The sequence below is a fragment of the Palaemon carinicauda genome, chromosome 7 (genome assembly GCF_036898095.1).
Source record: "Palaemon carinicauda isolate YSFRI2023 chromosome 7, ASM3689809v2, whole genome shotgun sequence".
In the NCBI taxonomy this organism is placed as follows: Eukaryota; Metazoa; Arthropoda; class Malacostraca; order Decapoda; family Palaemonidae; genus Palaemon; species Palaemon carinicauda.
This window is the reverse complement of record NC_090731.1, coordinates 2,484,683-2,508,461: the sequence shown is the minus strand read 5'-3', so window position 1 is coordinate 2,508,461 and position 23,779 is coordinate 2,484,683. Positions and strand designations below refer to the sequence as shown.

Genomic DNA, 23,779 nt, shown 5'->3' with positions numbered 1-23,779 from the left:
ACTTCGCGACTCGTTGCGTACCCGAGGTAGAGGGTTGCAGGAAGGCTTCAGGAACTTCCGTGAGAGGGGTTGGAAACGAGGGTTGTCGCCCAACACTAGGGAACCAGGAATCCAGGCCCTCTTCCATCTGCATAGGGGACCTACCTGGTGTCTTAGGAAGCTTCCATCCGAAGGCATCACTCCCTGCGGAACCTAACTTACCCTGGTTGTCGCCGCCTGCCGAAGAACCTGAAACACAGGCCCACGAAGGGGGCGAAGACACAGAAATAACATTGCTACACCATAAGGGGTCATCGGAGGAAACGTGCCCCCCAAGCACAAGGGCCGAGTCTCCAGAGCTCCCTGACACAGCACTACCAAGCTCCTCACTAGCCCGAGAAGGTCCCACAACTCCCACTTCACACTCACCAGACTCCTGGGGAAGAACACCCGGTTCTTTCCCCACGATGGACTTACCTCGTCCCCTACTCTGGGTAGGGGAAGGAGAGACAGAAGCCCCGTCGGACCGTTCACTGGGCGACGGTAGCGGCGAAGAAACACTCGATTTCCTGGGTGAACGTTTCGACGATTTCTATTTCTTCGTGCCGTAACGCACCCACTGAATATCACTCCAACCAACACACTCGAGGCATGTATCCGAAGACGAACAAACTTTGCCCCTACAGGAAGAGCAAAGGGAGTGAGGATCCACTTCAGGTTTGGAGAGGAACGCTCCACACGATTTTCCGGCTCTAGGCCCAGGACAACGGCGGATCTGCTCCATAACGCAAAAACACAAGACACAGGAACGCAGGGAATCAAAGGAATACACTTGGGAAGCACAAGGAAGGGTAGTGAACACACAGGAACACAAGGGATAAGCACAAGTTACCACGCGGTAAACATGAGGGACACACGCGGCGCACACAAAGGGTCGAGAGAGACGAGAGAGCGACGTGGTGACACGTCGCAACCAGAGAACTTACTGGCGCTCACGACCCAGGCGGACCTTGACCTAGCGCAAAAGCTACCCTCGGGGCACGTTCTCTTACGCCCGAGTTAGCCCTCCATAGAAAACGGGTTTTAGGGTATACTACACAAAACTCTGGTCAGTAGAGAGGAGATTACAGGTAACTCCTAAGAAAGTAGTTCGAGGTAAGTATTCGTGTTGGAACAAATCTGTTTTGATGTTACTGTTTTTAAAATATTTTATTTTAATTGTTCATTATTTCTCATATCGTTTATTTCCTTATTTCCTTTCCTCACTGGGCTATTCTTCCCTGTTGGAGCACTTGGGCTTATGGCATCTTGCTTTTCCAACTAGGGTTGTAGCTTATCTAGTAATAATAATAATAAAAAGCAAATGAGGACTACTGGACATTCAAACCCCAATGCCCTCAACCTTCTGCTACCTGTCCAAAAAGGAGCCTGAGGTTAGACCAGCTGTTGTGTAGCCACAACAGAGCGATAGAAACGTATCGATACTCCTGTGGGTCACGTCCTGCAGGAAGCGGGCTGCAAAGGTCATCAGACGCTTCCAGACTCCAGCTTGTAGCACCTACGTCACAGAGTAGTATTACTCGAAGGCGAGGGACGTTGCGATGTATCCGACATAGTGCTGTAGGGCGACGTGACGGGGGAGGGTCTGGATTCAGGTCGAGATGAATGTCCTTGAGTCCGAGCTGAAGAGGTATACTGGTGACTCTCCCGCGTGTCCTTCTTGTGCTCCCAACCCGGCTGCACGTGAGGACAAACTGCAGCTGTTCCCAAAGATAACTCCTCGATTCCTTTACTGGCAAGAAGGAGAAGGTTTGGGTCATCTGATACAGAATGGCGACTCAAAATCTTGAAGGAATTGGACCGAAGGGCCGGGACCCCAAGATTCTGAGTCTAGCCAACAACTCAGGAGCGAACCTGAATGTTGCCTTCCCCCATTCCTTAGAAAGGGCGGAGTCGTACGAGACCAAGAAGATTGCTTACACACTGGCCGCGGCCAGAGTGAGCAGGAGCCCCAAGACGGAATACGATCAGAGACCTGACGTAAAGGGTCTTGAGAAGATCTCTTAAGGGACTAAAAAGTCCGACCATGCTCCATGTTGGAGGTCTCACTCCGACTAGGGCAGGGACGTTCGCAGCTTCGCATGAGCGAGGAAAGGTCCAGCGGGCAGGAAAAAGTTATTTCTTTCAGCCTGAAGGTCAGGGAAAGGCTGAGCGACAGGCTTCATTGCCGAGAGCGGAAAGGAGTTTCCTCCCGCCGAAAAGCAATAAGTTCGTAATTGCTGGAGAAGAGGCTTCAAGGGAAGAGGTATATCTCTCACGAGACCAACCACAGAAGATTCTCCACTTTGCCTGGTAGACCCTTGCGGATGACTATCGCAGATGACGCGACCTCCGCCCCGCGACTGTAGCGGGTTGTCTCTTCTTGAGGAGGAGGCGTAGTGTCTCCAGGCATGAAGCCGAAGCGACGCACCGGCTCGTGAAAGATGTTGCAGTGTGGTTGTTTGAGTAGCCTGTGCCGTGGGAGAAGCTCTCCCGGGAGTTCCCTCAGGGGAAGCAGAGGGTCCGGAAACCGTTCTGCGTATAGTCCCAGTGGAGCTCTCAGGGCCATTGAAAGGTTGACAGACAACCTGGTCTTGTTGAGGCCCATTCTCAACAGACAACAAAGGAGGGAAGACACAGGCGTCGATGTTGTCCCACCATCACCGGAATGCATCTTGCCAAAGAGTCTTGGGGTCTGAGACTGGGGGGAAGAACAGCGGAAGCTTGAGGTTCCAAGCTGTCGCGATCAGGTCCCCCAGGCCAGGACTTGCTGGTTACTAAAGGCCAAAGACCCCCAGGAACAATCTCTCTACGAGGCTCTGCTCAGATAGTTGGAGAGAACATTCCTCTGCCCGGAATGAGCGAGCCGATGGTAGTATTGAGAGGATCTAAATCATCTCAGTATCTCTACTGCAAGATGCGAAGGTATGAAAATGCGTCCCTTGCTGGTTGGAACACGCCAGTACCATGAAGTCGTCGCGCACGAAGCGACTCGGCAGTTGTAGGATCTGTAGAGGGGCCAGACTACGGCCCCTAAGCCTGCCTGAATGATGGAGAGGTATCCTTCAGGTCCTGACCATAGGCCTGAACCGGAACATCCCCCCCCCCCCACTTTTCTTTGACGAGTCCGAGAACAGCATAAAAAATGTGGGGAAAGGACGAGAATATGCACTCCCATCAAGAGGTTCCATAGGTCAACACCCATTGCAGGTCTAATCGTTCCGCTGGTCCCATAGGGGCCAGAAAGTCCGGTTAATCGTTGCTTTGAAACCACCGGAACTTGGGCCGCCCCACAGGGAACTTATCCTGAGGCGACCGTTCGGAACTTTAGACGGGTCAATGAGGAAAAGAGACCTAGGAAATGTTCCAAGGTAGGGCTGAAAGCTCTGCTTGACTGAGAACAGGTACTGCGACTCTCCTCAGCCTTGCCACAGTCAACTGAAGGGAAGGCTCGGAGGAGGCGGCAACAGAATCTGGCGTCCCCAGGCGGTCACCCATCCAAGTACCGACCAGACCCGACGTTGCTTAACCTCGCTGGACGGACGAGAAGCGGGGTTTCCAACGTGGTAAGGCCGTTGACTCAATATCATGGCTAGATACTCCAGATGTTGAGGCAGAAGTAGAGAAGGCTCCTAGCAAATTACCATGAACCCCCACTCATAGTAAGGATCCGGAAGCTTGTCCCGGCATTGAAGAAGGTTGAACCCGAGCCTACCGGAGTTGACCAGACCTCCAAAAGGCAAAGGAGGCGGAAGCCTGCTCCTGAGCGGCCATGAGGAAAGCAGGGAGAGTTCTCTGGGGAAAAACCTGCGATGCCACGGCGGGATCGCCACACTGCATCTTAAGCAGGAACACCTGTAGTCTAGGCTGAATTCCAAGAGCTTCCTGGAAGATGGATGGAATGGAAACTGAAAGTAACCGCCCTTCCGATCCAGGGCCTAAGGAGTCCTGTCACCTCGTTACCAGTCTGATCGATTCTGCTGTTCCACGCTGGACGAAGTTTGTTCGACAAACTTGATCAGAGCTGAGAGGTCAACTACGGAATTCCCGTCTCAGATGCTTTCCTACGAGAAAGGATCGACTGAAGAAGCCAGGGGGTGAAGCCGTCGACGATCCTATGGAGGACCTTCTCCTAAGGCATGGATCATTCTGCCCAAACGGGCAAAACTCTTGCCGACCCCATGGCATAGAGGTTCAGTGACACTGAATTCGCTGACAGAGACGGCAGGCGCGATATCTATGGCTGATCATGGAGATCGTGCAGGAATCGGCATTGGGAGGCTGTTGTCCAGATGAGTAACCTTAGGCATCCTCCCAGCGTGAGACCTGCCAGGGGGGGGGTTGCCAATCCTAGAGTTCGTGAACTCTGCCACTCCCTCTAGGATTATGCCCCCCCGGGAGAGCCTCCCGTGCTACCCGTTCCTGACAGGAGGGGACAGCTATTGGACACTTTGTCTTAGTTGTCGTAGCTGGTCCGATAACTTAGGCCGACGAGGCTGAAAGAAAGAGGCGCTGGAGCCCTGCAGGGTCTGGAAGAAAGCGCCTTGGAGGAGTGAAAACGGAAGACGACTTCCTCCGCACAACCGCTGTCTATGTCTCTGTCCTTGGGCATAAACAAGCTCTTTCCAAGGATGGAAGGGTGTCTGAGATTGTCGACATCCACGGATGAGACACCCGAGAGGAGGCCCTCGGTCATTGCGTACAGATGGTCCAACATCTAGCTTGCCCGCAAGTACGAAACTTGGCGATGAAAAACCAAGGTGCTTGAGCCCGAGAGGAGGAAAATACCCATGACCTTCCTGGAGCTTCCTTGTACAAAACCTCGGGTCGCAACCGAGGAGGGAAAGGACCTGGTAAGCCCCTTTCACGAGATGGAGAAGAGGAAGGGGTAAACCAGTCACCCCTTGGCCAATGGAAAAATCTCGAACGGAAAGCTCCCTGGCAAAACCCCTCCAGGGAATGACGGGAAAGGGCTAACCCAGGTTCTGGAAAGAAGAATGTTGCTCAGACCTCCCTGAAGATTCTTCCTGCTCTTGCAAGTGCCATGCTCTGCGTTTACGGGGTGAGGCCGTGTTCTGGAAATACGCTCCAGAAGACTCGCCAGGCTGGCCATGCTGCGAAACCCCAACCAGAATCGCGGTCGCAATAGCCCTGGCGCTCGCGCGATGATAAATCAATGGTTTGTGCGTGGCCGAACGTAGAAGTGCCCATGCGCGGGCACACAGGAACGCAAACGAAAGTGTGCGAAGGAGCGCAGAAGTAGGGCGAGCGTGGTAAGAAGGGCGAGAGCTGGTGGTCGGCGAGCGATGACCCGTAGGCGAGCAATGGATAATGCAGGAATCAAACCGACGTTCGCGCGACGGAACACCGCCGGTCCTCGCGACGGAACACCGCCGGTCCGCGCGACGGAACACCGCCGGTCCGCGCGACGGAACACCGCCGGTCCGCGCGACGGAACACCGCCGGTCCGCGCGACGGAACACCGCCGGTCCGCGCGACGGAACACCGCCGGTCCGCGCGACGGAACACCGCCGGTCCGCGCGACGGAACACCGCCGGTCCGCGCGACGGAACACCGCCGGTCCGCGCGACGGAACACCGCCGGTCCGCGCGACGGAACACCGCCGGTCCGCGCGACGGAACACCGCCGGTCCGCGCGACGGAATACCGTTGGTTCGCACGCGGGCAAACTTTGGAGCGCATGTGCGCGGTCGCGCATGTGCGCGGTCGCGCATGAGCGTAGGAGCGCGGGCACGTGGACGCGCAGGCACGTGGGCGCGCGGGTGAGCGCAGGCGGTCGGGAGACCGATGGCGCGTAGGCGGGCGATGGCGCGTTGTCGAGCGATGACGCGTCGTCGAGCGATGACGCGTCGTCGAGCGATGGCGCGTTCTGGCGAGCGATAGCCCAAAGGCGAGTGAAGGAGCGTTGGCAAGCGATGGCGCGTCGGCAAGCGACGGCGCATTGGCGAGCGGTGGAGCGTTAACAAAATGCTACCGCGCAGACGAAGAATCGCGCGGGCGCGTAGGCGATCGCTAACGAGAGAGAGACTAGAGATGGTTAGCGTGCATCGCGCTAACAGAAGGCGCGCAGGTGCATCAGGAAGGTGAGAGCTGAAGCAAGCTATTAATCAGGCGATCCTAGACGGTCAGAAAAAATCCGTTGGCGCCCATTGGTGCGTGGCAGGAAAGGGCGCGCAGATGTGCGCTGGCGATTGAAGAAAGCTGGCGCACAGAAGGACAGAAGTAAAGGTGAGCGCTGGCGAGCAGGAGGAAGATCTACGGCAAGACTCAGCTACCGGAGATCGTGGTCCATAGCAGGCGAGCGCTAGATCGCTACTGATGGTGTCCAGGGGAACTGACACGCGTGGCAGATCGATGGCGATCGTTGACGCGTAGGAGATCGCTGACGAGCAGGCGAACGTTGATGCGTCTGTAGTCGCTGGCGGGCTGGTGATCGCTGGCGAGCTGGTGATCGCTGGCGAGCTGGTGATCGCTGGCGAGCTGGTGATCGCTGAACCTGAACCGAAGTTCTAGATCGCGAGGGCGAACGTGGGCGCACAGGGCGCGTAACAGGAACCAACAGAAACAGCAGAGATGATCATCAGGAGAGCGCTGGCGAACAGGAGAGCGCTAGCGATCAGGAAAGCGCTGATGAGGAGGAGAGCGCCTGTGCGCTAACACTGAGCAGGAGAGCAGGAGAGCGCCTGTGCGCTAACACTGACACAGTAGAAGGGTGCGCAGGGGAACCCTGACACGCAAGGGAAGAACCCCCGTGGGAGGCAACCCTTTTCCCCCTAAGAGATCGTTGTCCGTCGGGAGACTGATGTCCGTCGGAAGACCGTTGTCTGTCCGTCGGGAGACTAATGTCCGTCGGAAGATCGTTGTCCGTCGGAAGACCGTTGTCTGTCCGTCGGGAGACTAATGTCCGTCGGAAGATCGTTGTCCGTCGGGAAGACCGTTGCCCGTCGGAAGACGAGGTCAGACTGCTGTCCATCTGCACCAGGGACGGAAGATCAAGAAGAAAGAGTTGTAGGTTGCATACGGAGATTCAAAAAGGCGCCTCTTAGCACCCTTATAGGGAGATGGGAGGCCCTTACGACGTAGCGGACGGTGAGCCTTATGGCGAAGGCGGCCAACAGCAACAACAGCAGAAGAGTCCTCCAAAGAGGAGTCTCTATGAGTGTACTCTCTCGCGAACGAAAGAGAAACACTTCGTAGAAGAGACGGGTCAGCCAGTGACCTAAAAGGAGCAATCCTCCGAAGAGGGGCTCCTGCAGTTGCCCAGCCCCTTGAGCGTAACTGCAGGTGCGACCGCTCAGCACCAAGAGCATAGTCGCACGAAAAAAAAAGGCAAGCGAAGAACCCCCCAAAAGGGGAAAAACTCAAGCCTGGACAGGAAAAACTTCCCTCGGAAAGAAAGTTCCCCACCCAAGGAGGCGAGCCTCCTGAGTGTTCTAAAATGAACTGGAGAGCTGTCAATCATCACGGGAGTACTTCCAGGAGAAGGAGACACGCCCCTGACGAAGATCTATAGGGGAGGTAGCAACCGCCGAATCCCCAGGCCTCAACAAGACAGCTCACTCCGTTGTCACATTACAGAAACGAACTAGATTGGTAACTGTAAAAAAATAACACAAAAATCATTAGTTAACATTCATTCCCCCGGGAAGGCTCCGAAGAGGAATCCTGAGAGAAAAGAACACAAGAATTACATAACAGGCACGTGCCCCCACAACCACTTACACTCACGGAAGGAGAGCTGTAACCAACACAGAATTATAACAATTATAATTATGTAACTATGTAATTATGTAATTTAAAAATGAATGACACTGAAGAAAGAACAAAAACCCCGAAAGGAATCGTTCAACAAAGCAGAAAAATCAACAAATACAATTAGATTCATAAACTAATTGAGACAAAACGTACGGCATAGCAACCCCCCCACACGGGAAGGAAGCTACAAAGGCGTAGTAAAAGTAACGTTAGTAAAAGGGTGAACGACCTCAAGAGAGAAAGACTCGATCGCGACCCATGAAATTACACCATGGTGGCCTAACTGCCGAGAGTTCCACGGAGATATCGTACACTACACACACAAGCACAAACTCTGAAAAGGAAACTTACTAATTTCTATACTCAAATATATACATAAACATGAGAAAATTTTTACATATATAGAGTAAAAAAAAAGTAAGTGATCAAGTAAAGACAAAACAAACAATGGCTGCCAAGCGAGGACAAAGACAGAGACGTCTGTCCATGTCCGAGCCAAAAGTGAAAGTGAAGCAATTCACCGGTGTGTGAGGGGGGGAGGGGTAGCTAGCTACCACTCCCCTACCCCCCTGCTAACTAGCGCGGGGGTAATATACCCTCGTTAAATTCTAATGGCTCACCATTTCAGCTACGCTAAAAGGTAAACCCAATGTAAATAGCGTGGATTGTATTTCGGTTACGGAACAATTAACAATTTTAAGTTGAGAACCCTCTATACATGGGAATATATTTCTAAGCCAAGGGAAAGATAGATTATAGTTACTATAGATTAATTTGACGAGACTATAATCACAAATCTGGAGTCTCAAGGTTTTAGCTTAAAGATGATTTGTTTTCTAAGGAGAGGGGGAACTCACTAAAAACCATTTGCCTTCAGGAATCCAATTTGTTTAGTGTGCTAAAATGTAAAGTGAATGTTGGAAAGCAATACTTTCAAGAAGTAAATGCAACGATAAAAAAATCTGTTTTTTCGTTGAGATGAATTTATCAATACATAAGCTGTTCAAGCTACAATATTAAAAATAACTTAAGGATAAGATTACTTAGTACAATCCAAAATCACTGAAAGTAAATTGATAAAATAACTCAAATAAAGCCATTCAAAGGTTGAGAATAAAAATCTTTTGATAATTATTTAAAAAAAAAAAAAATGAAATTTTGTGTTGAACCCAATACAAAGTCAAGAATAAAAATCTACCTATTCACCAAGGCACTTCCCCCAATTTTTGGGGGTAGCCATCAAACAAAGGAACAAAATAGGACCTTTCCTCTCTCAGCTCCTCCCAGCCTGACGAGGGATTCAGCCGAGTTATCTTTATTCTCCAACCATTTGATATCCTGTGTGATATCAATGATAAATTAAAACTAACATCTCAAATCTTTTACTTACTCTATATAATTAATGGGGACATAACTTTTCAGATCATCTACAGCAATCAGCGAAGGAAGATCCCCTCGAGGAATCAAATGTAATGAAGCCAAGTATCCTTGAAGCTCAATTGTTGATGTTGCGTACCTTGTAAAGATAAGAATAAAATAAAATCGTAAGCAATGAATTACACCCACGATTTTTTAATAATATTGGTCTCAAAGTTTTAGATTAGTTCCTCAACCTACAAACTTTATTGGGTTCTAAGAAGCTGTTTGTAAGTCGAATTTTATTAAATTTTACCCTAGGGTCGGCCTAAACTGAATCCCTTGCCAATGATTTCCAGCTAAAAAAGTTAAACCCCCAATGGACCTTTTACCCCCAATGGACGTACTGGTACGTTTCACAAAACTCATCCCTTTAGTAGCCCCATGGATGTACCAGTACGTTTCACAAAACTCATCCCTTTAGCCCCATGGACGTACTGGTACGTTTCACAAAACTCATCCATTTAGCCCCATGGATGTACCAGTACGTTTCACAAAACTCATCCCTTTAGCCCCATGGACGTACCAGTACGTTTCACAAAACTCATCCATTTAGCCCCATGGACGTACTGGTACGTTTCACAAAACTCATCCATTTAGCCCCATGGACGTACCGGTACGTTTCACAAAACTCATCCCTTTAGCCCCATGGACGTACCAGTACGTTTCACAAAACTCATCCATTTAGCCCCATGGACGTACCGGTACGTTTCACAAAACTCATCCATTTAGCCCCATGGACGTACCGGTACGTTTCACAAAACTCATCCCTTTAGCTCCATGGACGTACCGGTACGTTTCACAAAACTCATCCCTTTAGCCCCGTGGACATAATGGTACGTTTCACAAAACTCATCCCTTTAGCCCCGTGGACGTACCGGTACGTTTCACAAAACTCCTCCCTTTAGCCCCGTGGACGTACCGGTACGTTTCACAAAACTCATCCCTTTAGCCCCATGGACGTTCCAGTACGTCCTTGCAAAAAACTGCTATCTACATTTTTTGGCATATTTTTCATAACTTTATGAGAAACTTCAGGCATTTTCCAAAAGAATGAGACCAATCTGACCTCTCTATGATGAAAATTAAGGCTGTTAGAGCAATTTAAAAAAAAATTATATTGCAAAATGTGCTTGAAAAAGATAATGCCTGGGGGTTAATGGTTGGAAAGTTCCAAATAGCTTGGGGGTAAAAGGGTTAACAAAATAGATTGGTTTCATATGAAATAAATATCAGGTTATTACAAATGTTGTTTTGCTTACTATATTAAAAAATATATTGTTTTATTACAGTATTTATCTATCTTATCATTGTTATTTTCAATTGTAAAAACAAGTTCAATATTTTCTTCTTTTAACCCTGGATAGGTACGGTCCTCGGACACCCCTTTAAGGGTATACTCGGACGCGAACGACCCCGACGCCAAAAAAAATTCTTGAAAAATCAGTTTTTGCAGTAACCTCTTTTTTTCTTTTGCCAAAAAAAACTTCAATGAATGCTTAAAACTACTGTAAAGATAAAAACTACTCATCTGCATAAAAATAATTTATTATAAATATTTTAAAAAAATAAGTAGAAAAAAAAAAAGACCTTACATAAAAATTCATAAAAAAATAATTTTTCTCCTATTTACAAAAATAATTTCAGGGATTGAATCTTGAATGTCTAGGACACATCTTCCTATATTTTGGATGAGATCGGACCCATAGAGGTGAAGATCTGAAATGAGAAAAAAAGGGTAACTTTTTTTGGCCAAAAAAATGTGTCCAAATTTCATGAATTTTTTTAGGTACCCAAATGAAATCCGAATTGGCTAATTTTTTTATGGAATAAACACATGTTATCCTAGAATAGAAATATGTAAAAAAATCTTCATTATTTTGTAAATTACATATATATCAGGGGCCATATCTAAAGGTCATTTTTTGAGTACTTAGAAATTTCGTAAAAAAATACCTATATATAATATATAATATGATTTTATGCAGGTAAAAATATACCAAAATATCACAAATTTTATAGGGAACAAGAATATATATAGATATGGCAACTTACGCTTCGGATATGTCCACAAAATGGCCGCCAACCACACTGACTCAGACTCCCTGTTCTGCCTCCTGAAATGTAGGAAGGGTATGTCAATTTCAAGGTGTTATTTACTAATCTAATTATTCTTGGATATACATAAAAATTGTATGGTGGGTTGCTGGATGAATGTCGATTATTTTACGAATATAAAATAAGAATGCTGACCCAAAAAAAAATTTTTGAAGGGAAATAAAATCGAAAAAAAAAGAAAATTGTAAATCAATAATAATATTTTCGGTAATAAAATTTGATGAGGGTGTTATTTACTAATCTAATTATTCTTGGATATACATAAAAATTGTATGGTGGGTTGCTGGATGAATGTCGATTATTTTACGAATATAAAATTAGAATGCTGACCCCAAAAAAAAATTTGAAGGGAAATAAAATCGAAAAAAAAAGAAAATTGTAAATCAATAATAATATTTTCGGTAATAAAATTTGATGATATTCAATCAAAAAAGAAGTAAACAAAATTTTCATGTTGTAACTTACAAATAACGCTGCGTTACAGTTTGGACAGACGCTACAGTTTGGACAGAGGACACTCTGGTGGTCCAGACAAACAGGACTCTTGCACAGGAGACAGGCAGTGTTTGTCTTGCGGTCGTCCCTAGGCGGGCAGGTGTGACACCGAATCCTTTTAGGGAGTTTTCTTTGGCCAACGGGAATTCGACGTCTTGGTGGGACCTGCTCAGGTATCTTGAAAGTATCCACCATGATTTGACGGAGTCCTTTCGACAAACTGTGTGACGTTAGATACCGATGTATTGCCTGGGGAGCACACAACTCGTAGGCGATATCTCTGAGGAACGTTCGCTTTGGCACTGGCTTGGTGAAAGGCATGGACGTATAGAGAATATAAGAATTGACCATTATTATATTCAATATCCCGTAAAAGAGAGTCATAGGCCAGCGTCGTGACTTACGAATACAACTAGATGTAGAACACATCTGGTCGAATGTGTCTACACCTCCCTTGGTCGCATTATAAAACATCTGAATGTCGGTCTTCCTTTTTTCGACTTCAGACGGATCATGATGCAGGGAACTCAACAGCATCACCTTCTTAGTCCTACTAATTTGCTGACACTGTAGAGTTAGATTGTGTTCGTAATTGAACACTGCCACTGACTCCTTTGGGGGAAGCACCTTCTCCGTAAGTTCCTTAGGAATATAAGGCTTTTGGCGAATGGTGCCACACAAATGCATGTCCTTATCCAAGAGTGACAAAGCAAGCGGTAACGTCGTGAAAAAGTTATCCGTCGTCACTGTGCGGCCACTTCTCTGAAAAGGTGCCACAAGATCAGACGTAAAAACTTCTCCAAGCGTCGATCCTCTAGGTATCTGGACAGTGTCCTTCCCCAAGTACGCAATCGCATTACACATGTAATGCGTATCGGCATCACACGCCAATACAATCTTGATACCATATCTAGAAGAAGGGAAATGGAATTAGTAACTAATAAAGGTAAAAAGATAAAAAAAAATTTAAAAAAATACACAATATACAATTATATTACTAATCAATATAGTAATAATAATAATAAAATAATAATAATAATAAATATATAAGAAAAACATTTACAAATACGAAAGATAAATTATCAGTTATATAAATGAACAAGTTATACATAGATAGAGATAGAATAGATGATATATTATGATTTAGATATATAAATCATATAGCAAGTTCTTTACTTCACAAAATAGATATATATATATATATATATATATATATATATATATATATATATATATATATATATATATATATATATATATATATATATATATATATATATATATATATATATATATATATATAAACAATTTTTTATAATTTCAAAACAATAATAACATGTGCAAATATAAAAAACAAAGAATTTTACTTACTTAGCAGGTTTATTGGGTATGTACATCTTGAATGGACAGCGCCCCCGGAAAGGGACAAGCTGTTCATCCACAGTCAGATGTGGTCCTGGGGTGTAATTGTTTCGACAATTGGTCACCACGTGATCAAAGAGTTTTCTAATGGGTGCAAGGCGATCCACTTTCACCCTCTCTTGTCTGGTGGCCGAATCATCGAAGCGAATTACCCTCACCAACAGGGTGAAACGACGCTCATTCATAGTACACCTGTACAAAGGATTTCCCTCTGTGAGGTTCCACATGTCCCACGTCGGTGTATGGTTGTCCGCCCGCACTGCCGTCATTATTAGGATACCAATAAACGCCTTCAGTTCCCTCAGGTCAATGTCCCTGAGGGCAACGTTGCCCGTATGATGATAATGACTTCTCAATAGGGCAAGGCGTTCATTAGAATACAAAACAACCTCGGCTAACATGCGGTCGGTCAAAAAGAGAGAGAAAATGTCGGACACTTTGCTCGTTCCCAACGTGAGAGAAGTGGGACCCCCAGGCTCAATCCTTGGTGTGAACATATGGGGGAGGGTGGCATTTGGGTCTCTATGCCAAACGGTACCGTCGCGACCTTTCACCGATTCAGCATCAATTTGGGTGATTGCCGACCCCCTGGCTGCCTGTAGATCCCCCCTTCTCCTCTTCCTGCTTCTCTCCTCCACTGGCGTGAGCCGAGGTACCGGTACCGTTACTGGGGGGGGACCACGTGAGGTCGATGGCACAGGACTTGTTATCGTGCTGACTGGGACAACATGAGAACCCGAAGCCCCAACCCCCTCCTCCCCCACATCGTCGTCGGCTTCTCCATCACCATTCCCTAAGGCGACAATCTCAGGATTTTGGGTCACCGCCTGTTCCTCCTGTTCCTCCCTGACCTCCTGCTCCAACTCATCGATATTGATGAATTCTTCGTCACTGATGTCATCAACCTCCAAAGCATCATCGACATCGCTATCTAATTTCTCTAAGAGCTGATTTATGGCATCCAAGCCCAAAGATTGTCTCCTGCTTGCCATTTTGATATCTGCAAAGAATGAGAAAAAATTAGAAATACGCATTCGATGAAAAATGGATCCCCTACCAATATATCTGAGGCAAAAAACAATGTCATGCATGGCCACGTGCTAGGAAAACCATCAAGGCACATTTTCCGACAAATAAACATCTAAATGAATCATTACTCTGTGATAGTTACTTAGTACGTAGTAATTTTGAAAGAAATGGGAAAAAACGAAAAAATAGCAAACACAGGAAAATCGAACACATACCTATATTATTATTAGCCAAGCTTCAAGCCTAGTTGGAAAAGCAAGATGCTCCAAGTAAGGGCTCCAACAGGGAAAAATAGCCTAGTGAGGAAAGGAAATAAGGAAATAAATTAATGATGAGAATAAATTAACAATATATCATTCTAAAAACAGTAACAAATATATACGCCATATCTGGCTAAAAAAAAAAAAGATAGGCATGGGTAGCCAGATCATCTAGGAACACTTTCCAACACTATAAAAATATAAGTTTTACGACAAAACTTGCCAATTGCTTACGGTAACATGACTAAGCCAAAAAATGCAAAACAAATAAAAAGGGGAACTCGTGAAAAAATGGCCAACATTCTAATATACGGCTTCTCAGATAAAAAAAAAAAGAAATGCACGTGTTAGCCCAACCATCAAGGCACACTTTGTAACAAATACACATGAAAAAAAAAATCAATACTATATGGCAATTCCGTACGCCGTAGTAAATTTTTACAAATACAGTATTGAAAAAAACAGAAATTGGCAACCGCAGGAAAACACGCCACACGCCGATAGCATCTACGGCGTACTTACAAGGTCACGCATGGGTAGCCAGATCATCTATACACACTTTCCAATGCTATAAAAATGAAAGTTTTTTGATACTATTTGCTAATTTCTCACGGAAAAATGACTTAGCCAAGAAATGAAAAAAACTGAAAAAGGGACACTCTATGAAAAATAGCAACGTGCTAATGGTGATCCCTTCTAAAAACAAAAAATTCAGCCACGTGCTAGGAAAACCATCAAGGCACATTTTCCGACAAATAAACATCTAAATGAATCATTACTCTGTGATAGTTACTTAGTACGTAGTAATTCCGAAAGAAATGGGAAAAAACGAAAAAATAGCAAACACAGGAAAATCGAACACATACTTATAAATATACGCCATATCTGGCTAAAAAAAAAGATAGGCATGGGTAGCCAGATCATCTATACACACTTTCCAATGCTATAAAAATTAAAGTTTTTTGATACTATTTGCTAATTTCTCACGGAAAAATGACTTAGCCAAGAAATGAAAAAAACTGAAAAAGGGACACTCTATGAAAAATAGCAACGTGCTAATGGTGATCCCTTCTAAAAACAAAAAATTCAGCCACGTGCTAGGAAAACCATCAAGGCACATTTTCCGACAAATAAACATCTAAATGAATCATTACTCTGTGATAGTTACTTAGTACGTAGTAATTCCGAAAGAAATGGGAAAAAACGAAAAAATAGCAAACACAGGAAAATCGAACACATACTTATAAATATACGCCATATCTGGCTAAAAAAAAAGATAGGCATGGGTAGCCAGATCATCTAGAAACACTTTCCAACACAATAAAAATATAAGTTTTACGACAAAACTTGCCAATTCATTACGGTAACATGACTAAGCAAAAAAATGCAAAGCAAATAAAAAGGGGCACTCGCGAAAAAATGGCCAACATTCTAATATACGGCATCTCAGATAAAAAAAAACACATGCACGTGTTAGCCCAACCATCAATGCACACTTTCGAACAAATAAACATGAAAAAAATCAATACTATACGGCAATTCCTTACGCTGCAGTAAATTTTTACAAATATTGAAAAAAACAGAAATTGGCAACCGCAGTTAAATACCCCACATACCCATGTCTACGGCGTATATGACAAAAACAAAGTCACCGATGGGTAGCCAGATCATCTATACACACTTTCCAATGCTATAAAAATAAAAGTTTTGCGATACTATTTGCTAATTTCTCACGGAAAAATGACTTAGCCAAGAAATGAAAAAAACTGAAAAAGGGGCACTCGCGGAAAAATGGCCAACATTCTAATATACGGCATCTCAGATGAAAAAAAACACATGCACGTGTTAGCCCAACCATCAAGGCACACTTTCGAACAAATAAACATGAAAAAAAATCAATACTATACGGCAATTCCTTACGCTGCAGTAAATTTTTACAAATATTGAAAAAAAACAGAAATTGGCAACCGCAGTTAAATGCCCCACATACCAAGATCTACGGCGTACCTGACAAAAACAAAGTCACGCATGGGTAGCCAGATCATCTATACACACTTTCCAACACTGAAAAAGCAAAAGTTTTGCGACACTATTTGGCAATTACTTACGGAAAAATGACTTGGCCAAAAAATGCAAAAAACTGAAAAAGGGGCACTCGCGGTAAAATGGTCCTCGTGGTGATGAACGGCATTTCAACTAAAAAAAAAATCATGCACGTGGTAGCTAAATCATCCACCAAGAATTTCCACATCCGATAACCTATACAAGTTGCACCATTCTACGACAATTTCATAATACGTAATAACTTTGATAAATATGCAACTTACCTTAGAAGGGTAAACTCGGACGCGAACGACCCCGACGTGTCTCAGAAATCTGGGAAGGAGGAGAGCTAGAGCGAAGCACGTCTGTACACTACCAGAGCGTGTGGGCAAGTGACCGACTGCAGGTCGATCACCCACAAATTCCATCACGGGGGTGAGTCACGTGATAAAAACCTCTTTTGTTTTGACGCTCGGGGTCGCGTACGACCCACCGTACCTATCCAGGGTTAATACAGCTACAGCACTTATAAAGAACCCATATTTCTGATCTTCATGAATTCTAGACACTAAATTATTAACTCTAAAGGATATCATCTTCTGGCTGCTATAACACTACATCCAATCCACAGAAAAAGGTTTCGGGCAGCCCAGAGTTTTATTTCTTTGTATTCTCGCTACTATCTTTTCTTACTCATCAACTTTATTAAATCATGAGTTTAAACTGCTATGTAGTAAGGGAAAGATATTTACTAGTTTTGGCTACATCCCCTACTCTTCCATTTGTAGAGTTTGACTATGGTTGATTCAATAAGGTTAATCTCCTCATAATAATAATAATAATAATAAAAATAATAATAATAATAATAATAATAATAATAATAATAATAATTATAATAATAATAATCTTCAATGACCATTTTAATAACTTTAATATTAATGATACATACAAATAAAATTTGGGTGATTGGCCAATTGAAAATCCAAAATGGCCACTAAATCAAATGACGGAATTATGATATTTTAATTATAAAATAAATTTTTGAATATACTTACCCGGTGAATATATAATAGCTGCAACTCTGTTGCTCGACAGACAAAAAACAGTAAAAACTCGCCAGCGATCGCTATACAGGTTGCGGGTGTGCCCACCAGCGCCAACTGTCGGCCAGATACCACTCTCTCGATGTAAACAAAGACTCAATTTCTTCTCATCCCACTGCGTCTCTATTGGGGAGGAAGGGAGGGTCGTTTAATTTATATATTCACCGGGTAAGTATATTCAAAAATTTATTTTATAATTAAAATATCATTTTTAAATATTTAACTTAGCCGGTGAATATATAATAGCTGATTCACACCCAGGGTGGTGGGTAGAGACCAGTTAAATATGTTTACATCGTATAAGGTAAGAGTTTTTTATTTCATTTTGACAGTTATCAATATAACAAAACCAAAATAAATAGGTACCTGGTAAGGAAGTCGACTTAGACGATTACTCTGCCTTGTAAGTACGTCTTCCTTACGGAGCCCCGCGATCCTCTTAGGATGCTGACAGACCCCCAGGAGCTGAAGTATCAAGGGCTGCAACCCATACAACAGGACCTCATCAAACCCCTAATCTGGGCGCTCTCAAGAAATGACTTTGACCACCCGCCAAATCAACCAGGATGCGAAAGGCTTCTTAGCCTTCCGGACAACCCATAAAAACATTAAAACATTTCAAGAGACAGATTAAAAGGATATGGAATTAGGGAATTGTAGTGGTTGAGCCCTCACCCACTACTGCACTCGCTGCTACGAATGGTCCCAGTGTGTAGCAGTTCTCGTAAAGAGACTGGACATCTTTTAAGTAACATGACGCGAACACTGACTTGCTTCTCCAATAGGTTGCGTCCATGATACTTTGCAGAGATCTATTTTGCTTAAAGGCCACGGAAGTTGCTACAGCTCTAACCTCGTGCGTCTTAACCTTAAGCAAAGATCGGTCTTCCTCACTCAAGTGTGAATGAGCTTCTCGTATTAACAATCTGATAAAACATGACAAAGCATTCTTTGACATAGGCAAGGATGGTTTCTTAACCGAACACCATAACGCTTCAGATTGGCCTCGTAAAGGTTTAGTACGAGCTAAGTAGAACTTAAGAGCTCTAACAGGGCATAAGACTCTTTCTAGTTCATTGCCTACGATCTCCGATAAGCTGGGAATATCGAAAGATTTAGGCCAATGACGAGAAGGTAGCTCATTTTTGGCTAGAAAACCAAGTTGCAGAGAACAAGTGGCTTTTTCTGACGAAAATCCGATGTTCTTGCTGAAGGCATGAATCTCACTGACTCTTTTAGCTGAGGCTAAGCATACCAGGAAAAGAGTCTTAAGAGTGAGATCTTTCAGGGAGGCTGACTGTAAAGGCTCAAACCTGTCTGACATGAGGAATCTTAGGACCACGTCTAAATTCCACCCAGGAGTAGCCAAACGACGCTCCTTAGTGGTCTCGAAAGACTTAAGGAGGTCTTGCAGATCTTTATTGTTGGAAAGATCTAAGCCTCTATGCCGGAAGACCGATGCCAACATGCTTCTGTAGCCCTTGATAGTGGGAGCTGAAAGGGATCGTCCTTTTCTCAGGTATAAGAGAAAATCAGCTATTTGGGCTACAGAGGTACTGGTCGAGGATACAGAAACTGACTTGCACCAGTCTCGGAAGACTTCCCACTTCGATTGGTAGACTCTAATGGTAGAAGCTCTCCTTGCTCTAGCAATCGCACTGGCTGCCTCCTTCGAAAAGCCTCTAGCTCTCGAGAGTCTTTCGATAGTCTGAAGGCAGTCAGACGAAGAGCGTGGAGGCTTTGGTGTACCTTCTTTACATGTGGCTGACATAGAAGGTCTACTCTTAGAGGAAGACTTCTGGGAACGTCTACTAACCATCAAAGTACCTCGGTGAACCATTCTCTCGGGGGCCAGAGGGGAGCAACTAACGTCAACCTTGTCCCTTCGTGAGAGGCGAACTTCTGCAGTACCTTGTTGACAATCTTGAATGGTGGGAATGCGTAAAGATCCAGATGTGACCAATCTAGGAGGAAGGCATCTATATGTATTGCTGCTGGGTCCGGGACTGGAGAGCAATAGATTGGAAGCCTCTTGGTCACCAAGGTTGCAAAGAGATCTATGGTGGGTTGACCCTAAGTCGCCCAAAGTCTCTTGCACACATCCTTGTGGAGGGTCCATTCGATTGGAATTACTTGACCTTTCCGACTGAGACAATCTGCTAGGACGTTCAAGTCGCCCTGGATGAACCTCGTTACTAGGGAGATGCCTCGATCTTTTGACCAGATGAGCAGGTCCCTTGCGACCTCGTACAAAGACAGTGAGTGGGTACCTCCCTGTTTGTAAATGTACGCCAAGGCCGTGGTGTTGTCCGAGTTTACCTCCACCACCTTGCCTCAAAGGAGATTCTCGAAGCTTATCAAGGCCAGATGAACCGCCAAAAGCTCCTTGCTGTTGATATGCATGCTCCTCTGACTCGAGTTCCACAGACCTGAGCATTCCCGACCGTCCAGCGTCGCGCCCCAGCCCAAGTCCGATGCGTCCGAGAAGAGAACGTGGTTGGGTATCTGAACTGCCAGGGGAAGACCCTCTCGTAGGCTGATATTGTCCTTCCACCAAGTCAGACAAGACTTTATCTTTTCGGAAATCGGGATCGAGACCGCCTCTAGCGTCTTGTCCTTTTTCCAGTGAAAAGCCAGATGGAATTGAAGAGGACGGAGGTGTAGCCTTCCTAGCGAGACAAATTGCTCCAGGGATGACAGCGTCCCTACCAGACTCATCCACAGCCTGACTGAGCAGCGTTCTTTCTTCAGCATCTTCTGGATGGAGAGCAGGGCTTGATCTATTCTGGGGGCCGACGGAAAAGCCCGAAAAACTTGACTGTGAATCTCCATCCCTAAATACAGAATAGTTTGGGATGGGACCAGCTGTGACTTTTCCAAATTGACTAGGAGTCCCAATTCCTTGGCCAGATCTTGAGTCCAATTGAGATCCTTCAGACAGCGATGACTGGAAGAGGCTCTGAGAAGCCAGTCGTCCAAGTACAGGGAGGCTCTGATCTCCGATAGCTCGAAACTGGTACCCCACATTCCTGTAAACAAACCTCAGAAACGGTTGGGAATCCGGGTGTATAGGAATGTGGAAGTATGCCTCCTGAAGGTCGAGAGAGACCATCCAGTCGCCTTCCATAAATGCTGTCAAGACAGCCTGGTAGTCTTCATCGTGAAGTTGTCTTGACAATGAACACATTGAGCGCACTTGCCTCTTACGTACTCCTGCAGTGAACATGGCTGCCAAATCATGGAGCCATCCCTGAGGGACTTGTCCCTGCAGAAAACGTGGCTGTCAGATCATTGGAGCCATCCCTGAAAGCCTTGTTTATGCATGACATAATTGTACAGCAAAACTTCAAAGGCTCGAAAACAGCTGTGAAGTTGACCTGTAAAATCTTGGAGCGTCTCCTGGCCAGGCGCCAGGGAGAGTCTACGAGATTTGAGAAGTCTATCTGGGCAGAGGCAGGAACTCTCAAGCCGATAACTTCTCTCGTGTCATATCAGACTCTCGCTCTATAAGCCAGTTTAAAAGAAGGGAAAGCAAAGGCTGTATCCCCCAAACTCCTCCTGGTGATAAACCAGTCGCCTAGCAAACGTAAAGCTCTCTAGGAGAGCGAGAGAGCACTAGCTTATAAAATAACGGCTTCGAAGTAGCTAGGCCTAGTGTAAGCTCTGACGTTTAGGTGAACGAGGAGCAGCAGTTACAAAAAGATCCGGACAAAGATCCTTAAAAATCAGCATGATTTATTTAAAGTCCATAGAGGGCTAAGCAGCTTTAGGCTCCTCTCCGTCTGACAGAGTCCTCAAGGGAATATCAGTAGGAGGGGGAACAGCAACTTCCTCATCTAAAGGAACCTTGTCCGATAATAGCTGAGTCTCAAGCAAGGGAGAGACCTACCGTGGTGGCAATGCTTTACAAGCAGAGTCCACACGCACTGGTGCATTAGTAGCGGACCAGGACGCAACGTTATGTAACTGCTTGACAGTCTGTGAACTGTCAACAACAACAGGTGCGAGAGACCAGGACGCAACGTCATGTAACTGCTTGACAGTCTGTGAACTGTCAACAACAACAGGTGCGTGAGGACGCACAGCGTCCACTCGAGACTGCTTTGACGGCCTAGACTGAGCAGTCAAAACAACTCTAGAATGCGGAGGTTGACGCACAGCGTCAAAACAAGTCAACTCCGATTGTTAGCGAACGTCCTGAACGTCAACAGGAGCATCAGCAAGTGGCCTAACGTCCAAATGTGGCTGAAAATCCACACGAGACCGCATCGAGTGTGGTTCTAAACAACCTGACTGACGTGACTTAGCTACGCCAACGTCAACAGGACGCACAAAGGAACGTTAGGTTGGCTGAAAGCCAGGATCTCGATGAGATAAACGGCTAGGCTCAACGGACTAATCGGCAGAATAGTCTTCCATAAGGGAGGCAAGCTTATTCTGCATGTCTTGCCCTACAACCCATTTAGGATCAACGGAAATGGTTGCGGTAAGAGACGAGGGTAACGTCTGTGACCGCAACACTTTGCCAACAAAAAGACTCTCGGAGTCTGTGTTACGCTTTTGTTTGGCGGCGAGCAGTTATCCGATGACTGCATAGGGTCAGAGCTGTCCTAATGGCTGCAACCAGGACGCTGGACCTGTCCTGAAAGGACTGACTTTCGCTTAAGGGCCTCGAAACCTTGTTTCAGGTTTCTTATGCGAAAAGCCTTCGGATGACGAGGAGAAAATTGTCTCTCTCGCCTTATGGTAGGGGAGATCTTGGTAAGATACACCCGATACCATAGAGGGAAAACGTCTGTTCGCTGATCAAGGCCTCTCGAACCCATAAGTCGTACGACATTACTTCTCCCCTGGGCTTGGGAGCTTGCAAGAGGTCCCGGACTAGGTGAACAACAGGCACGAACAGACGAACCCTCGGACGCAACACTGTAACACTTTGCGCAATATCACTTTATCACTACGATTTTCTGTTTTGCACTTATTTCACTGAAATCGAAACTTTTACTGATTTCTACCTGAAGCACGCAATTCTACCCTCATCAAAAGGTAGTAAATGCGAAATCAGTCATATAATGCACATTAATACCAGCAAAAAAACAGTAAACATCTTTTAAGATAAAAAATACAGTGGTTGGGGAAGAGAATAAACACTAGTTCATTCAAAACTACGTTTTCAATCTCTCACCGTACATTGCCTGGGGACGAGAATAAAACTAAAAACGTTTTATCCTTTCTCCCCGTACAGAGACTAGGGACGAGAGTAACTCGAGAACAAAGTTACCCGCTTGAACGGAACGTTTTCTCTCCTCTCTCTCCCTCCGTCTCTATCTCTCTCTCTCTCTCTCTCTCTTGATTTCGCACCTAAGAGAAGAGCCCAATTACGTTTCGTCAAAAAAACATGTTATTTGACCAAAGGAAAAAACTGAAAGGTTTTTCAATTAAAAAGTTCCTTTAAAATAGAATTTAAAACATTTAAGCTTTGAAAGAAGAATGAACAAAACGTCAGATTCGATTTACTCTTTCTGCAAAGTGAAACCGTGATACTCTCTCTCTCTATCGTAACGATAGAGCGCAAACTGCGTAGCATAAATAAACTAAACGTTAGTTCATCTTTGAAAACAGTACGAAGACTATTCAAAGAAAATCTTTCATAAAATATTTATTAAAAATATTCATTTAAAAAGTTTTAAATCATTAGCTCTTTAAAAGCTATTTACGATTGAAAGGGCTCAACGTTGTTTAACTTCGGTTTCCAAGTTAGGACCGCCTACTCTCAGGAAAGGTCGCATATAAACAAAACATTAAAATTTATTTTTTATGTTTATTATAAATGGAAAGTTAATCGAAGAGGCCTAATAAAGGCGGTGAGATATAAAATATATAGAGGAAAATCTATAATTAATTTATAACGTGATAAGATAATTACTAAAAGCCTAAACACACTTCCGTCTAAGGGAAGGGTCGGCCATTTAAAAGTCAAAGAAAGTCCATACTCTCTTTGTCACCAAAAATTAAATCTATCCAAAACGAGTTCAAGATTTAAGATGAAGATAAAACACCTGCACTGCGAAAGCTCAAACCAAAATGAAGTACTTCACCA

At 44.9% G+C, this 23,779-nt stretch overlaps 2 protein-coding genes and 1 pseudogene across 3 annotated transcripts in view; all 3 read right to left on the bottom strand.

The window, feature by feature from the left end:
- The window catches only part of LOC137643806 (uncharacterized), a 94,830-nt gene that overhangs the window by 62,861 nt on the left and 8,190 nt on the right, over positions 1 to 23,779 (bottom strand). The window contains exon 4 of the mRNA XM_068376493.1: positions 9,184 to 9,309. Coding sequence (XP_068232594.1) covers positions 9,184 to 9,309 — 126 coding nt within the window. The remainder of the gene's footprint in view (positions 1 to 9,183; positions 9,310 to 23,779) is intronic.
- On the bottom strand, positions 3,480 to 3,598 carry LOC137644700 (5S ribosomal RNA; annotated as a pseudogene).
- LOC137643444 (piggyBac transposable element-derived protein 4-like) lies at positions 10,800 to 13,509 on the bottom strand. Of its 2 annotated transcripts, none has more exons than XM_068376222.1 (4): positions 13,194 to 13,509; positions 11,793 to 12,732; positions 11,265 to 11,326; positions 10,800 to 10,928 (listed from the first exon to the last, which is right to left on the bottom strand). In XM_068376222.1, the coding sequence occupies exons 1-3, from the start codon at positions 13,469 to 13,471 to the stop codon at positions 11,306 to 11,308; spliced, it is 1,239 nt and encodes a 412-aa protein (XP_068232323.1). In that variant the 5' UTR covers positions 13,472 to 13,509; the 3' UTR covers positions 10,800 to 10,928; positions 11,265 to 11,305. The 2 variants fall into 2 exon arrangements, with proteins under 2 accessions (XP_068232323.1, XP_068232322.1); XM_068376221.1 differs by having other exon boundaries at positions 11,265 to 11,319.

Bases quoted from the DNA above. Each gene is read 5' to 3' on its own strand.
- LOC137643444 (XM_068376221.1), bottom strand. From the start codon at position 13,471: ATGTGGAACCTCACAGAGGGAAATCCTTTGTACAGGTGTACTATGAAT. The intron at 11,320-11,792 runs GTAAGTTACAAC...TTCAGGAGGCAG, and splicing joins ACTGTAACGCAGCGTTATTT to AACAGGGAGTCTGAGTCAGT. The intron at 10,929-11,264 runs GTAAGTTGCCAT...TTCTCATTTCAG, and splicing joins TTTGTGGACATATCCGAAGC to ATCTTCACCTCTATGGGTCC.